Genomic DNA, 16,019 nt, shown 5'->3' on the forward strand with positions numbered 1-16,019 from the left:
AGGAGCTCTGCAGACATGTTATATTCATATATATTTTCCCCTATTTTTTAATTTATTGCTACATCAGCTATTAAAAAAAAAAAAAAAAGGCAGAAAGAAGAAAGGAAGGGAGCTGCCACAAGCTGAGCGCCTTTCGAGATGACTCACTGCAGTACTGAAATGGCTGCTGGCTTCAGACTCACCCTGCCTCTGCGATTTTCTTCCAGACTGCAGAAGAGACCACGCCAAGAGGTTTTGCCCCCCATCCCTACATGGAGGATTTGCCGTGTGGTTATTGACATAATCCCCCCGGGCTCCGGCGGGAGCAGACCTGCCTTCCCCAAGAGAGGAAGATGGAGGGAGACATGAAAGGAAGAGATGGCGAGGCGTTTCCAGCTGACCTGATTTTTCTGCCTGTTCCCGTCTCCACATCACTGCCAGTTAGTTGAGGAGTGGTGGTGGAGGCGCAGGGCTGGCCCATGCCACGGGGACCTGCAGCCTCCCCACGCGGCTGCAAACCCGGCTGTGCCGAGCAAGGACCCTACCGCCTCAGTCTGCTGGGAAAGAGCCTTAAAATGGGAGTCTCCCTTTCCTGCCATGGCTTGCCAGGGTCAGCATGAAGTCAGGCCAACAAGCTCTGGTCGGCTGATGGGGTAGTCCGGCCTTTCGCGTCTGGGTTTGTGAAGCAAAGGGAAAATTCACCTTGGGTACCACTGATGCTGCAGCCAAGTCCCCTCTGAAGGATGCTGTGATGCCAGCACAAGCCTACGCGGGGCTCTGCAGCCAGAAAGGTGAACTTTGCTCTCCTGCAGCCACTCCCAGACAGGACTTTGAGCTGCAGCAGGAGACATGGAGGGGAGACACCTCCGTACCTCCTCAGCCCCTCCCCAGGGTGATCCCCCCAGCCTGGGGGCATTACGGGCAGAGCCCTGGCACCTCCCTGCCTCGCTTCCCACTCACCCCTCAGCTCCTCTGCGCAGCCCAGGGAACACTCAGCCAACCTCCTGGTGCTGGAACAGCTGTTTTTTGAGGGGACAGGACTCAGGTCTGCCCTGTGGTGATGTGTAAATGATACCCTGGAGCAGAGACAAAGCGCTGGATGGAGCGGGCACCCTTTCGAGGCACAGCTCCTTCCCTGAAAAATGGCTGGCTGAGAAATATTTTCGGAAGGGAAAAGAAATATTCACCCTGATCACAGGATGCCAGTGACAGGCAGAGAAAACCCCATGCGGGAGCCAGCCCTCCTCCCACCCCGTGGGCTGCACCCCGCCGGGGCTCAGCACCCGCTGCCGGCTGGGCTGGGGGTGTCTGCTGCAAGTGCCTGGAGCAGACAAAGCTGGGTATGTTTATCTTGCAGCTTCCAGGGATGCTCAGCCATCCCTAATTGCCATAAAAATAAATGCTTTTTGCTTCATATCACAGAACAGAGGAATTTCCCTCAGGTTTTTTTTTTTTTTTCTCCTCGGTTTGCTTTTTTTTTTTTCTTTTCTGAGGCCTCCCTCAAAGTCGTCCCTTCCCCCTCCCTCCGCTGCCTCCTTCCCATGTAAACAAGCACACGGCACACATAGTCTGACACATCACACACATGGAAACATGCTGATGGCCCCGCAGCGGCGAGCGCTGCCTGGCGCAGGGACGGGGCTGGCAGCACACGCGGCCGCGGGAGGCGGGCGAGCGGGCAGGGGGAAGGATGCTCGCCACCAAGAAGAGCTCTCAGCCAGCCACATGCAAGCCTGGAGAAGGGTGAGCACCGGCAGGCTCCAGCCCCTTGGGCTGGAATCAGCAAGCCAACAGATGCGATGCGGAGGGTGGTGTGAAGTCTCGCCCCGTGCGAGCTGCCTGTCTGACACAGCTGCTCTGTGCCGGCTGCCGGAGCAATGAGCCATCGCTGCACGGACATGCAGCCCCGGCCGTCACCCCAGGAAGGTCTCCCATCCTCTCTTTCCCGTCTCCCTGCTCTGGCAGCTGACTTCTGGGGGAGTTGGTGTGCTTGCAGTGGTCCCCGGGCCGTGTGGGGATGGCCCCGGGTGCTGACAGCAGCTCGCTGACCTGAAATGCAGCATGTGCCATGCCTGGGACTCTGCCTTCACCCACCTCCCAACAAGCATTTAAAGAGACAACAGGCAGCTCAGCGAGCCAGGGGGGCTCATCCCTGGGGGATGGCCTCGTGCCCCACGCACCCCTAGTCCCAAGGAGGAAGATGGAGCTGCATCGCATGGAGGGTGACTGCGAGTGTAGAGGGGTATTGCCCGCCTGGCACAGGGTGGCACCGCTGCTGGGGACCTGCTTGGCCTGAACACCCACAGCTCGGGACAGCACGCTGCGCCCCACATCACTCCAGGGGCTCAGCCCCCCAAGGGCAGCACTCGTCACTTGGACGGCTTTGCGAAGAGCTGGGGTCGGCCAGGGACAGACGAGGCCCGTACCCCCACTGCGACTCCCACCAGCCGTCCCGCGGGCTCTCCCGGCTGCTAAGGGCGCTCCCAGCAGGTAAGGTGATCGGTGCGGGTGTACCCACGCCTGGCCCAGGTTTCCCATCCTCACTACCAAAAACCACTTGCCTTGCACCGGAGCTGCGCCAACCCGCCAGCCGGTTTTGCCAAAATCGGGTCTCCCGTGTTGTGGTCCAGGAGGGCTTTCCCCAGGGCAACGGGTGGGCTCCCCCCCGGGCACCCCCAGCCCTCTCCCCTGCACAGAGCTCTGGGGCAGCCCCCGGGGCCGCCCCAGAGGACCGGGAGGGACTGTGCTGCTCCAGCCCCATCGCAGCCTCCGGGGACCGGGGACCGGCCTCGCCTCCCGGCTCCCGCTCCGCGGCTGCGGGCGGGCGGGCCGGAGGGCGGCACCCCGGGAGGGGCGGCGGGCGGGACCCCCCCCTCCGGCCCCGCCGAGCTTCTGCCGCCGCCGCCGGCCCCGCAGGGCTCCGCGGCTCCGCGCCGGGCGCGCACGCTGCGGCGGGGGCGGCGCCGAGGCAGGTGAGCGGCGGCGCGGGGCCGGGCTCCGGTACCCGGGGTGCGGCAGGCACCGGCATCCCGGGGCGGGGCGGGGACCCGGGGCATCGGCATCCCGGGGCGCGGCGAGGACCGTGAGATCGGCAGCCCAGGGAAGAGCAGGGAGCGGGGCACAGGCATCCCGGGAACCCGGGGTACCTGCATCCCCGGGCACTGCAAGGATCGGCACCCTGGGGCGCGGCAGGCACCCGGGGCACCGGCATCCCGGGGTGAGAGGGCAACCGGAGCAGCGGCATGCGGGAGTGAGCAGGGACGGGGGCAGCGGCACGCCGGGATGAGCGGGGAAGCGAAGCACCGAGATCCTGGGATGAGCAGGGAGCCACCGTGCCGGCACCCGCACCCCGGGATGCTGCTGCGACCCGGGGCACAGGGATACTCCTTCCCATCCCTCTGCAGGCGGGTGTAGGGGAGTCCCTCTCCCCGAAACCTTCCCCCCACAGGGGGGTGCATCTCCCCCTCCCCAAGGAGGCGGGCAGGGCGCGGGGGTCCCCTCCGGAGAGCTGTGCCCCCACTGCCTGGGACCTGGGAGCGGGGGCTGGCACAGGGCAGAGCATCGTCTGCAGCAGGCGCTGGGCTGCCCGCTCGCAGTAAAAACCTGAGCTATTGGTAATCACCCCCTCCCGCACCCCGAAGCGAGCAGGGAGTCCCCCCGTCATCGGCATCCCCAGCCCTGGGCATTTCGGTGGCCTCTCAGCGTGCAGCAGCAGGTTATGCTCTGCCTTCAGGGAGCAGCCAGCAGCAGGAATCCCCCTTCCATGCTCCCCCCTGCCCGCCTGGCAAACCCCCCCACCGCCAAAGGAAGGGCTTGGTCCTGAGCATCTTCAGACCCATCGGTACAGGGACACTCAGTGATGGGGACGGAGCTCCACACGGGCACGTTTGGTTGTCCAGAAAGCAGGCGTCTCCCCAGTCCTGCCCCAGCGCATGGCTGATGGGGACAGCATCCTGCTGGAGCTGGGAGGTCAGCCAGCCCCACTGCCCCCCCAGGTAGTCAGCGGGGGACCCCCAGCCCTACCCCAGCCCCATGGGCATCCCGCACAGGACTTCCTCCAGCGGTTTGCAGCCACCAGCCCTGCACACCTGGGACGTGCTGGGTCACAAGCCCGGGGTGACAGGGTGTTTAGGACTGGGCTACAGGCAAAGGATGAAGGGTTTCCTCCTCCTCTACGCATTTCTAATGGCTCCTTTGAGACAAGCCACACGACTCCCCGCTGGGAAGCCTCGCTGAGCTGTAAGTACAGGGCTTTTTATTTGGACTGTTAATCTAAATCCATTGTACCTGGTTGGAAAAGCCCCTGTGTGCAATACTCCCTGCACTTGCTGCATCCTCTCTTGAATGTCTATTAGCATCTTCCTTCCCCCTCCCTTGGGTCCCCTCTGCCAGTTAGAATAAATATACATAACTTCCAATTGAAAGCCTTTAAGAAAAAAATACGTTGTCAAGGGAAACTCTTCTAGCATTTCTTACAGATATGCTTGATCTGTTTTTATATTTTTTACTGTCATAAATGCATATATCAGAGGGTTTTTTTCTCCACAAGATACATATTCATTTGAATGCCCAACACCCAGCTCACATTGGGCTTGTGTAATTCTAATGGTATCTCCTTAAAATAGCTTACAATATATTTCAAAATTCATCAGAAAGAAACTGGCTTTATCTGTTCTATTTTACCAATCATTTATGGAAATTTTGCTTTAACTAAAGGAAAATTTTGCAAATTCACATTATTCCAGACAGACACATTTGTATTCTCTGTCCATTGTGTTTTGAAGTAAGAAACACCCAACCTTCCCAACATCAGCTTCTGTTTCCCAGCAGATCCCCCTGCAAATGCAAGACGGGCACATGCTTTGACGATCCAACAGGGGAGATCACGCCAGGTCTTAGTTCAAACGTCAGTTTTGTTCTAAAGCTGAGCTTAGCTAGTCATGAAACGTGTAGGGAAAAGAGTTATAAAACTATTAATTGCTGCTTTAGATTCCTAGATGAAAGCTGTATGTGGGCAGAAATAATTTGCTCTATTCAGAAGCGAACACCAGAAAGGAGCATCTCAGACAGTTCGCGACCCTTCTCCTCACTCTGCTTCCTGTACAGAGGCGTGCGGGATCCTGACACCCACTTTTTTCTTTGGAGCTGGGAGAGAGGTGGGAGCCGGCGCCCTCCTGGCTTTTGGGGTTTGGCCCGTCTCACCCACAGCCGTGCGCTGGGGATGGTCCCGCTGAGCCACCCGGGCTGCCCCGTGCCCCGTGCCCCAGCCCAGCCCCAAAACCACCTTGCCTTCGATTTCAGTGACATTTGGCCTGGCCTCCCAGGGGGGCTGCTGTACGGGCAGGGTGCAGAGAGAGGCTGAGGATGGCTGTGGGGTAAGCTGGATCCCTCAGACCCACCCCCACGGCCCTCTGTGCGTGTGTGTGTGTGTGTGTGTGTGTGTGTGTTTGTAGCCTGACTGCATGAGCATCCTTCTGGAAGGAACCTGGATTAGTCATCCCCACCCCACAGATGGGCTGTGTGATGTCTTCCCTGGAAAAGATAATCTGTCACAGAAATTCCAATTTATCCCTGAAAAGGAGTGTTTATACCCCTTTTTCTCCCTTGCTTTTGTCTTAAGCATTCAAAAAGTTGATCCTTGATTAATTTTTTTTTCTCTCCCCTTTGAAAGGCAAGGCAATGAGTCCATTAAACTCTGAGGCTCATCGCAAACCAGTTGCTTCCTCCAGACGTGGTGTAATGGGAAGCACTGGCTTTGTGGTGCAAAGCCTGTGTCTTTAAGGAGCCCTGGCTCGGAGATGCAGTGGAGTTAGCAGATGCCTTTGCCAGGCACAAATCCGGCATTTGCTGCACCCACAGCCCTGCTCAGCTTAAAAACATACCTCTGGGGTTTATTTCTACCCATTACTCTGGTACCTGTTCCTCTCCAGCTCTGCTCCGACGTCCAGATATAGATGTGAAAATGTCCCCCGGGTCCCTCCCAGCCTGACAAACTGTTTATGCTGCGTTTCTCAGACACTGGAAAACATGCAGAGCCCTTCCCCTGCTGTGGTGTGTACCCCATAAACCCCATGAGATGTCCGGTGAGCAACGCAGGGCTGGGGTGCAATGGGGTCTGCAGGGGAACCGGGATTCCCCTGGGCGAGGGGGGACCTGCTGCTTGTCACTGACCTGGCCTTGGCCCTTGGTGGCTGCTGTTGGACCGGACTGTCCCGCGTGAGGTCTGGTGGCACCTTGGCATCACCGCAGGGGCTGCTGCAGCCTTTTCCCTCATCTCCCACCGCCTGATTGTGCCATCTGTCCATGCGTCACCTAAAAGTTTGAAAACTCCACTGGAAGACACAAGACAGAGAAGGTGAGGATTTTTTTTCTAACAAGCTGCCGGCTGATTAAAACCAGGGAGGGAAGCTTTGGGATGGGAGGCAGGCCAGTCTGGAGGTCACAAATGCCTCAGTGACTGCTGCAGCAAAAGCATCAGCGGCTGCAGAAGTCGCGTCGGTACCAGCAGTGGCCCTGAAGTGCAAACAGGGCTCAGGAGCAAGTCATGCCTAATAGCCAGATTTTTCCAAAGTAGCCAGTGTGTGGGGAAAAAAGTAATTCCTGAACCAAGACAGCAAATGCAGTGTCCCTCCTGAGGACACCCAACACCCCCGTGCCAGGAGGGAGGGGAGCGCGTGGGTACGGGGCTGCTCTGCGTGTTCCCGGGTGTTTTGATGAATAAGGTGGGTGGAGAGGTCTGATTTTAAGGTGATGCAGGAAGATGACAAACCTTTTTATTCTAAGCTTCTGGTCAAGACGAGGAAATGCGTTTGAAGGTGTGGGAATGCTTCTCTTTGATGCTTTAACTGCTGCTCCTTAGAAAATGGGATTTCTGCTGCACAGAAAAGCCCAGCTCCCTGAAAGTTTTAAAATCCTGAAACACAATAGAAATCAAAACTTTGGCATGTATTTTCCTACCAACGTACAGATTTTTAATTCAGAGTCATCAATGATTCTGAATCATGTTTTTGTTATGTTTCAACATCATAAAAATAATCTTAATATTTTACATGACAGAACACACAGGAGGAAACAAAGCAGGCAGATGAATTGTTTTGACACTTCTTCCACTGAAATTATCCCTAAAACTGACACCTTCTGTGAAAACACTTTGATTTTGGCAAAACTGCCTTTGCTGCTGGGAAGATTGCACCATCTAAGGACTTTTTGACCAGGTCTAATTAGCAAAGTAGGTAATCGGGCTACAAAGCTCTTTGGCAGAATCACTGTGGTGGTGATTGGATGAGATCTGTTTTTTCCTCGGGGGAGGCTCTTTGGGGGATAAATCCTCTCTTCAGTGACTGATTACCTGTTAGAACAAGGAAAGCCCTGTGGATGAGGTGCTGGAGGTGCGGTAAACTGTCTTCCGTAGGCCATTAGTAAAGGGAGAAACTTTAAGAGGTAAAAAAAATGCAAGGAAAAGTTTGACCTGGAAAAATCATTGGCTCCCCCCCTTTCGTACCACCAAAGAACAACTGCCCGAAGCTGTTTCCCTCCCCTCTGCCTGGTCCTCACTTTTCAAAATGCAGACTTCCCCCCTCACTTTCCTGGGGTGTTTCTGAGCCTCTCTCCCCCCAGGACCACCCCGATCGGGGGGAGCCCTGCGTCCCCTCCAGCCCCGCTGTGTCTCGCCCGCAGGTGGAACCAGCTCCCGCTCTGCTGATCATGGTCAACAAGACCTTAAATTACTGGGGTCCCAGTTTCGAGGAGGACGTTATCAACATCAATGTGGGGGGTCTGAGAAGGCGGCTCAGCTCCAGCGCCCTCTCCAAGTTCCCCGACACCCGCCTGGGACGCCTGCTCTCCTGCGACTCGGAGGAGTCCATCCTGCAGCTCTGCGATGACTACGATGTGAGTGCCAGGGAGTTCTACTTTGACCGAAACCCCGGGTTCTTCCTCTACGTGCTCCACTTCTACCAGACAGGGAAGCTGCACGTCATGGAGGAGCTGTGCGTCTTCTCCTTCTGCCAGGAGATCGAGTACTGGGGCATCAACGAGTTCTTCCTGGACTCCTGCTGCAGCTACCGCTACCACGAGCGCAAGCTGGAGAGCCGGCACCACAACTGGGACGAGGAGAGCGAGGTCAGCAGCGTGGACACGTCCCCTGATGAGATCTCTGACATCAACCATGACTTGCTGCGCTACAGCAGGCTGCGCTGTGGCAATGTGCGCAAACGCCTCTGGCTCACCATGGAGAACCCTGGCTACTCCATCCCCAGCAAGCTCTTCAGCTTCGTGTCCATCAGTGTGGTGCTGGTTTCCATAGCCACCATGTGCATCCATAGCATGCCTGAGTACCAGGAGGTGGATGAGAGCGGCAACATGCTCGATGAACCTGTCCTGCACAAGCTGGAGTATTTCTGCATCTCCTGGTTCACCTTTGAAGTGTCTTCCCGCCTCCTGCTCTCCCCCAACCCCAGGAAGTTCTTCAAGCATCCACTGAACCTGATTGACATTGTCTCGGTGTTGCCCTTCTACTTCACCCTCTTGGTGGACGTGACCATGGGCAGTGACTCAGAGCTGGGCAACCTGGGCAAGGTCGTGCAGGTGTTTCGGCTCATGAGGATATTCCGGGTGCTGAAGCTGGCTCGGCACTCCACCGGACTGAGGTCGCTGGGGGCCACCTTGAAGGTAATCTGGCTCTCTATCTCCTTTTCTACTCCTAGTCTCTGGGTAAGAAGGAGACCTCTGGTAGAGCCGGGGAATGTGGGCATTCCCATTCCCAGTGAGCTATCAGCTCTGGGTGGTGTCCGTGCTTGCAGTGGTGGGCTGGGTTGTTGGTTTGTGTGTCTGCTAAAGCAACCAAGTGTGGGGAGCTCTGCACGAGTCCTCTTTGTACACACACTCAGAGCAAACAGCAACTCACCCCATTGCTTGCAGACTTTGCTTCATGCAGAACTGGTGCTTCCAGGGAGTCAGCCATCCCTTCCCCAGCATGGTGAGCAAGCCCCATCACACTGTGTTGGAACAGACTCAGCCATGCATGGGTAGATAGTAATGTCCCACCAGAAGCAGGCTGGGGCCCACTTGGGCTTCAAGCGCCCTGCTGAGCAGGGACTGGGCCAGCCAGCAGCTGCTGGGTATGCCAGCCACAGCGTGTGTGGCTCGGAGCTGCTCCTGTCCCGCCTGGGAGAAGGGGGAGCCTCCTAAGGGCATGCATCCAACCCTTGGTGTCTGCCCATCCAGGGTCACATAGAGATCCTGGTCCAGATGAGCTGACACCTGGATGCTCCAGGGCATGACGAAATTGGGACCGGCACACGGTTAGCCACGAGTAGCGCAGAGCAGCAGTAGAAAAGCAAAGGGCTAGCTGCAGGGCCCGGGGCAACCAGCCCAAGGCAGGGGCCGTGCCCACAGCAGAGTCAGGGCTACCAGCAACTGCCCCTCAGCGTGATGGTAAAACTCGGGGAACGCATGCAGGGCTGGGGGAAGCTGGCCCCAGGGCCACATGGTCCTCAGGAGGAGGAGCTGGATGAGGAGATGGTGAGACAGTGAAGGACCAGGGTCCAGATATGCCGAGAGGTGGCACCTCTGCAAGTTTGGTAAGAGGAGGTCCTCATCCTGCATGGCATGCCCCAAGGCTGCGTTTCTCCAGATCCCCTCTGCAGCACCCCCAGCCTCCTTAGAGAGACCAAGAGCGGCTGGGACAGGAGTCAAAGCGTAAAGCTATCACGAAATCCTCACCAGGCCGGTGCTGCCGCCCAGACCTCCGTCACTGCAGCTCGGTTGTGCAGCACGGACCAGCCACGGGGCCCTGCGCAGCTCTCTGCTCTCCCTCACCGCCCCTCCCTCCTCTGTCCCCATCATACTCGGGGCTGTGTGCCCAAATCTGGGGAGGGTGAAACTGTCCCCTCACCTCCTGTGCTTACACAGAAAATCCAGCCTGATGCAGAGGCCAATTAAACACAGCCTTTAATTGTCTCTGATTCTTGGCGACCACATCAAGAGAAATCCAAAAGACAATCCTCGAGCCTGCCAGGACATAGCGTGACACATGCTCCTGATGCCCCACCACACACGGGGCTTGTGCTGGGCACAGGGTGATGGTCCCCAGGGCAAACATCTCCTCTCTTCTCCTCGTGGGACCGCCTCTGGTCCCCGCGTTCAAACCAAACGACTGCTTTTTCAAGCACTGCTCATGCAAATATCCCTGTGCTTTTTCTCCCTTCAAACAAACGGTGTGCCAAACAAGTGGCCAAGGAAAACAATCTTCATAACAGAGCTTGAAATTCAACCAAAGGGATGCTCTTCTCCCACCCGGCGCCTGGCAGGGGCCAGAGCTGCAGCTCCTGGTGCTGCTCCCTCTGAAGGGCCGTCGCAGGGCTGCAGCGGGCACAGCTGCGGCTGAGGACACCTCGTTTCTCACCGCTGCAGCGGTGGCAGGGCCGGGGTGTCCTCTGTCGGCAGGACTTGACCACCAGGGTTGGACCCATTCCCGTGGGTGAGCTGTGGAGAAAAGCAACCCTCAAGCGTGGCTGGGGATGATGAGGGGCAGCAGGAAAGGTCTTCTGGCAACTTCTGCTGTGAAGCAGGACCAGCCCAGCACTAATGCTGCAAAGCCCACAGAGCCTCCAAAAAAAAAAATGGGGGGGGGGGGGAAATTCCTGGCATCCTCAAAGCCTCCTGAAAACAGGGTCCAGGGAGGATTATTTGAAATGAAGAATCCCAAAGTCCTACCTGCAACATACTTCTGAACACTCACCTTGAGAGAACAATCAGACCTTGCGGAATTTAAATAAAATTGTACACGTGGGAAGGGCTCCCTGAGCCCTTTCCGTGCTCCATTTAAGCGTGAACAACACGTTGCAGCAGAGCAGGGACTGACGGGCTCATCTGCATGTCATTAGGCAGCAGACGAGATCCGGGGAGCCGGCAGCATCCCGGCTCCGGCCGCTGCCGAGCCGCTGATTCACCGAGTGACGTGCTGGAAAGTGCCGCTTCCCGGGGACTCCGGAGCCAGCTGTAAATGGGGATGAGCGAAGACACAAATCTGACGCAGCAGCTTGGCGTTGTGATTTACTGGGCACATAAATTACAACGTCTTGTTAATCATAATTTACTTCCTATTGCAAGAGCATAAAGCAGCAGCAGAGGAGTAAAGGCTGTTAACAGCCAGGAAGCGGGAGCGATGGCTCTGGCAAGCCGAGTAATTGTTCCCCTGCCACGAAAGTGCTAGCGGAGGGATTTCTGCCATTTGTGCATCATAAGCTCTGAACCGTCTTCAGATTGCTGGGGGCCTGATCCAGGGTCTATTTAATTTGAGGAGAGGCTTCCCAGGGGCTTCCCACATGTCTCTGCGCTTCCTCCCTGCCGTGCACGACATCCATTCCCATTATTGCAGCTTCCCAGATGCGGGTTTGGTGTCCGTCTCCCGCTGGCAGTCAATAGGTGTTAGGCACTGAGCGATTTAGGCGTCTACGGGGGTCTACAGGACTCGCTGTCTGTCCCCTTAAGGGCCTAAATACACAAATAGGTTGGAAGAGCCGGAGCTGCACGTCCCCAGACAGCAGACACATCGCCCTGCTGCTGCTGCCGCGGGCCGTCTCCGTGCTGGTATCTCCGGCCAGGCTCCAACCAGGCTCATTTCTCTTCTGTACTGGAGGAAAGCTGTTGGGGAAGGAGCCCACCCATGGCTGCCACAAGGGTGGGCAGACCTCCTCCCAGGGCAGGAGCCCAGAGACTGCTACCCCGTGGCTGTTTTGCTGGAGCCTTTTATTACCCAGCATCACCTCCCCGAAGGCTGCCTGCTTGCTAAGCCTGCATCTCACCCAAACCACAGCTAAAACTGCATCCCACCTGGACCCCAGCTAAGCCTGCATCCCACCCAAACCACAGCTAAAACTGCATCCCACCTGGACCCCAGCTAAGCCTGCATCCCACCCAAACCACAGCTAAAACTGTATCCCACCTGGACCCCAGCTAAGCCTGCATCCCACCCAAACCACAGCTAAAACTGCATCCCACCTGGACCCCAGCTAAGCCTGCATCCCACCCAAACCACAGCTAAAACTGCATCCCACCTGGACCCCAGCTAAGCCTGCATCCCGCCCAAACCACAGCTAAAACTGCATCCCACCTGGACCCCAGCTAAGCCTGCATCCCACCCAAACCACAGCTAAAACTGCATCCCACCTGGACCCCAGCTAAGCCTGCATCCCGCCCAAACCACAGCTGTGGCCACCGGATCCCGGATCAATGAGCGAACCACACGTTTTGAGGATAACTAGCTGCAAAAAGGTGGCAGCCAGAGCCTGGGGATCGGCTGGGGGATTCCTGGAGCCTCCCCTCTGCCCCAAGCCCTGACCCTGCGTGCAAATTAAAGCAGTGGGAGCTATGGAGCTGCCCGAATTCCCCGTTGCCTTCACCCTCCAACACATCCCAGGGCCATAACTGATAGTCTTTAAAAATGTATAAGGTTATTGTGCTCTGCTGCTCCCCGGCTGGGACGTACAGACGTGCTGTTAAGCTCCAGCCAGGAGCAAGCCTTTCATGGCCAAGCGGTACACCCTTGAAACTTCGTGGCTCTGAGCTGTTTGTCCTTCTCAAGGAACTCCCTCGGAGCTGGTACCGGGCATTTGCAGCCACAGGCGATGGTGGAGGAGGAGGATATTATTTCCCCTCGGTATTACCGGCATTAGCTGAGCAGCTTTTGCCAGCAGTCTAAGCAAAGTCGTCTCGCTCCCTGCCGTGAATCCACCTCCTTTATGTCTCGCCTTGACCGTGGAAGTTCTTTTCCCACGTCTTCTGCCGTTTGCTTTGCTCAAATGTTGTTTTGTTTAGTCATTATGTGGTCTCCGATAAAGCATTCTCTGGCTGTTAGCAGACTGGAAACCGCTCCCCATGATCAGAGCTCTGCTTTCCTCTCCCCCAAAGATGAAGAGCAAGCCGGCAGAGCAGTGGGCAGAAACATCCAAGAAATTCGCTTGTGACAATCAAAAAGCGGGTGGAGTAGCCGTGCTGTGGGGACGGCGGTGGCTTTGCCCCCGGCGGATGGGCAGCCTGGCCCTGCCAGTAAATGGGGGCTCCGCGGTCCCCCCCTGCTCGGCGAAGCTTTAGGAGCCGGCTGTGCCGGGGGTCCCCGTCCCCGCTGCCTGCAGGGCTCCCAGCTCACACCCCGCCAGCCGCGGGGCAGGGACAGGAGCTGGGCACTGGGTTTGGCCCAGCACTGGCCCATAGCGTTTTGCCTGGTCCCAGCTCAGCCTCCAGCAGTCCCCTTCCCAGCATCGCTGGCTGCCTGGTGCCCTAAGTGCCCGCTGCCTTTCCCCCCCACCCCGGGCTTTTGGCACAAATTTATACTTTGCTCAAAAATGAAGACTATCCAAAGAAAGATTACAACACAAATGTTTTAGTTTGAAACCAGAGAAACGATGGCTTCTTCAAGGAGCATTGCATGCCTCTGCCGTCGGTCTGTCCCCCCAGGTCCTGCGCGCCCACCTGGGAGGTTGAGTGTCCCATGGCCCCGTTCCCACCGGGGCTCCCAGACCCCTCAGGGTTGGGCTTGGCGAGCCGGGGGGGTGCAGCACCCTATGGGAGCGGGAGCTGAGACCAACCCACGCTGACGTTGGATGGATCCCCTGACTGACGAGGGCTGCTTGGGTTCGTGTCAGCTCTCAGGTTCACTGTGAGTCTCCCATGCAAAACCTGAAGGGAAATGTGATTATCTCAGAAACAGTAGTTTCTGCAAGAAAACTCCCCCCCGTGCATGTAACAAAGGGTTAAATGGATGCTGAAGCTGTAGATGGTGTGGGGTATAGGAGGGATCAGGTCGCTGGGGTTGTGGGGTCCCCGGCAGCCGGGGAGCGCGGGGCTGAGGAATTAGAGCCAAACCTGCAGCAGAGGCGCACGTCCTCCCTGCGAGCACATCGCCAGCGTCTCGGGAAAATACAAATCACTTCACTTAGAGGCTGCCCATTAGGTGGTTTCTGGGGACCTGCCAAGATAAAAGGAAAATGTGTCTCAATATTGTTAGCTGAGATCAGGTTGGAGCGAGGGCTGGAGGCAGGGGAGCAGCCTCTGCCTGGGGAGCACAGGTCCCCTTTCCCTCCCAGCACTGCCTCCCCCTCGCAGGCTGGCGGCGGGCAGAGGGGTGGCTGTGGGTGCCGGGGCTGATCGCCCGGCTGCCCTACTGGCTCCAGGTGTGGGTCACCCACGCGCCCCCCGACCCGCCTCAGCCCGGCCCCGCGGCGGGACGTCCCACGGCAGAGATGGACAGAGGCACCGAGATCCCCGGCGGAGGTGTGCAGGGAGTCTGCGTGCAGGGCCGTATTTGGGCTGCGGGATCCCAGTGTCCTGGCCGTGATGGGTGCGGTGGCGCCCACTGACCACCGCTCTGCTTTGCCTTCCAGCACAGCTACCGGGAGGTGGGGATCCTGCTGCTCTACCTGGCCGTGGGGGTCTCTGTCTTCTCCGGCGTGGCCTATACTGCTGAGAAGGAGGAAGATGTCGGCTTTGACACCATCCCGGCATGCTGGTGGTGGGGCACGGTCAGCATGACCACCGTGGGCTATGGTGACGTGGTGCCCGTCACCGTGGCAGGCAAGCTGGCCGCCTCGGGCTGCATCCTGGGGGGCATCCTGGTCGTGGCGCTGCCCATCACCATCATCTTCAACAAGTTCTCCCACTTCTACCGCAAGCAGAAGGCGCTGGAAGCGGCCGTGAGGAACAGCGGGAAGAAAGACCCCGAGGATGTGGAGAGCATCTCCAGCCGCGACCGAGACTCGGAGGCTCTGAGCGAGAGCTCTCTGGGCAGAGGCAGCCCTGACCGCCGCGGTCTGACCCCCAGCACCCACTCTGCACCCTGACCCCACCATACCGCGGCACCGGGGAGGGCATGGGACCCGCCGGCTCACCACGAGCACGGCACGGCTGTTGCACCGGGACACGGCGGAGGAGCCAAGCTCTCCCTGTCTTGCACCGCGCCTGGCATCGCCCCTGCCCTGCCAAGGACGGGGGGGTTGGAGGAGATGCCCAGCGGTTGCCGGCTGCTTCCAGCCCCCTTCCAGGACGCAGCGACCGGGTCCACCCGGACATGTCTCAGCCCTCACCCAGCGACGGCCCCGCTCCCCCGTGGCTGCAAACGGAGGCTGCGGTGCTGGACATACCCCTGCCAGAAAGGGAGAGAGAAAAAAAGAAATACAGGTTACCCCCAATCAGGCACTGCCCCGGCTGCGTGAAGGGGGATTTTCCTCTGCCCTGAGGTTTAGTGTTGTCCAGGGTGAGGTTAGATAGCTCCGGGGTGAGGCAGCCCCCAAGCAGGCTGGCTGCCCTCGCAGGTCCTGTGCCGGGTCAGCATCATCTCCAGCCCCAACCTTGTCCTACCCCCAGCTACCCCCAACTGTCTCGAAAGGCTCCGTTGCCCCACCAGCCAGAAGGGAGAGGGGGTTGGAAATGAGTCTGTACGGGAGGAGGTGTGGTGTCCAGCTCAGGGTGAGCCCCACTGTCCCCAGCCCCTGCAGTGGGACCGGCTGCACCTCACCTTCCTTCCGTCGCTGGTGGGGTTTAACCGCTCTCCTGTGCTGCCATGTCCGGGACCCCCAGGGGTCTGTGGTTGTGCCGGGAGCACTGTCCGTGCCGGGGGGACACCCGCTGGGGATGACGGGGCAAAAGGGGTCCTGTCCTCCGAGGCAGCAGCAGCTGGAGGGGATCAAGCTGGGGGAACCAAGGGGCCACCCCTGGCGGGGGTCTCCCCCCCAAGCCCTTCGCTCCATGGGGCTCCCATGCCACGGGGCACCTGGTTTGGAGGAGCGGCTGGTCTCTGCGGCCACTGGCACCCAGTCCCCGGGGCAGAGAGGAGGCAGAGTCCCTGCAAAGGGCTCTCAGGCAGCAGCCATGGGGGGATGCTCCCGGGCACGGAGAAGCTGCCGCTGCCGTTGCCGTCCGCTCGTGATTTCCACTGCGGGAAGAGCTGCCAGGGAGCCCAGGGGCTGCAGCAGCCCGTGCTGGGGTGGAGGAGATGACCAAGGCCAGCCGGGTTCGGTACATGTCCTGGTGCCCCGGCCACA

At 58.4% G+C, this 16,019-nt stretch overlaps 1 protein-coding gene across 1 annotated transcript; it reads left to right on the forward strand.

The window, feature by feature from the left end:
• Nucleotides 1–3,261: 3,261 nt before the first annotated feature.
• Nucleotides 3,262–14,819, forward strand: KCNS1 (potassium voltage-gated channel modifier subfamily S member 1; the record flags this gene model as incomplete). Its single annotated transcript, XM_082490947.1, has 3 exons — nt 3,262–3,294; nt 7,657–8,649; nt 14,364–14,819. The coding sequence occupies 3 exons, from the start codon at nt 3,262–3,264 to the stop codon at nt 14,817–14,819; spliced, it is 1,482 nt and encodes a 493-aa protein (XP_082347073.1).
• Nucleotides 14,820–16,019: the final 1,200 nt, after the last annotated feature.

Source organism: Vanellus vanellus, assembly GCF_965231255.1.
Source record: "Vanellus vanellus genome assembly, chromosome: 15".
Taxonomy (NCBI): Eukaryota; Metazoa; Chordata; class Aves; order Charadriiformes; family Charadriidae; genus Vanellus; species Vanellus vanellus.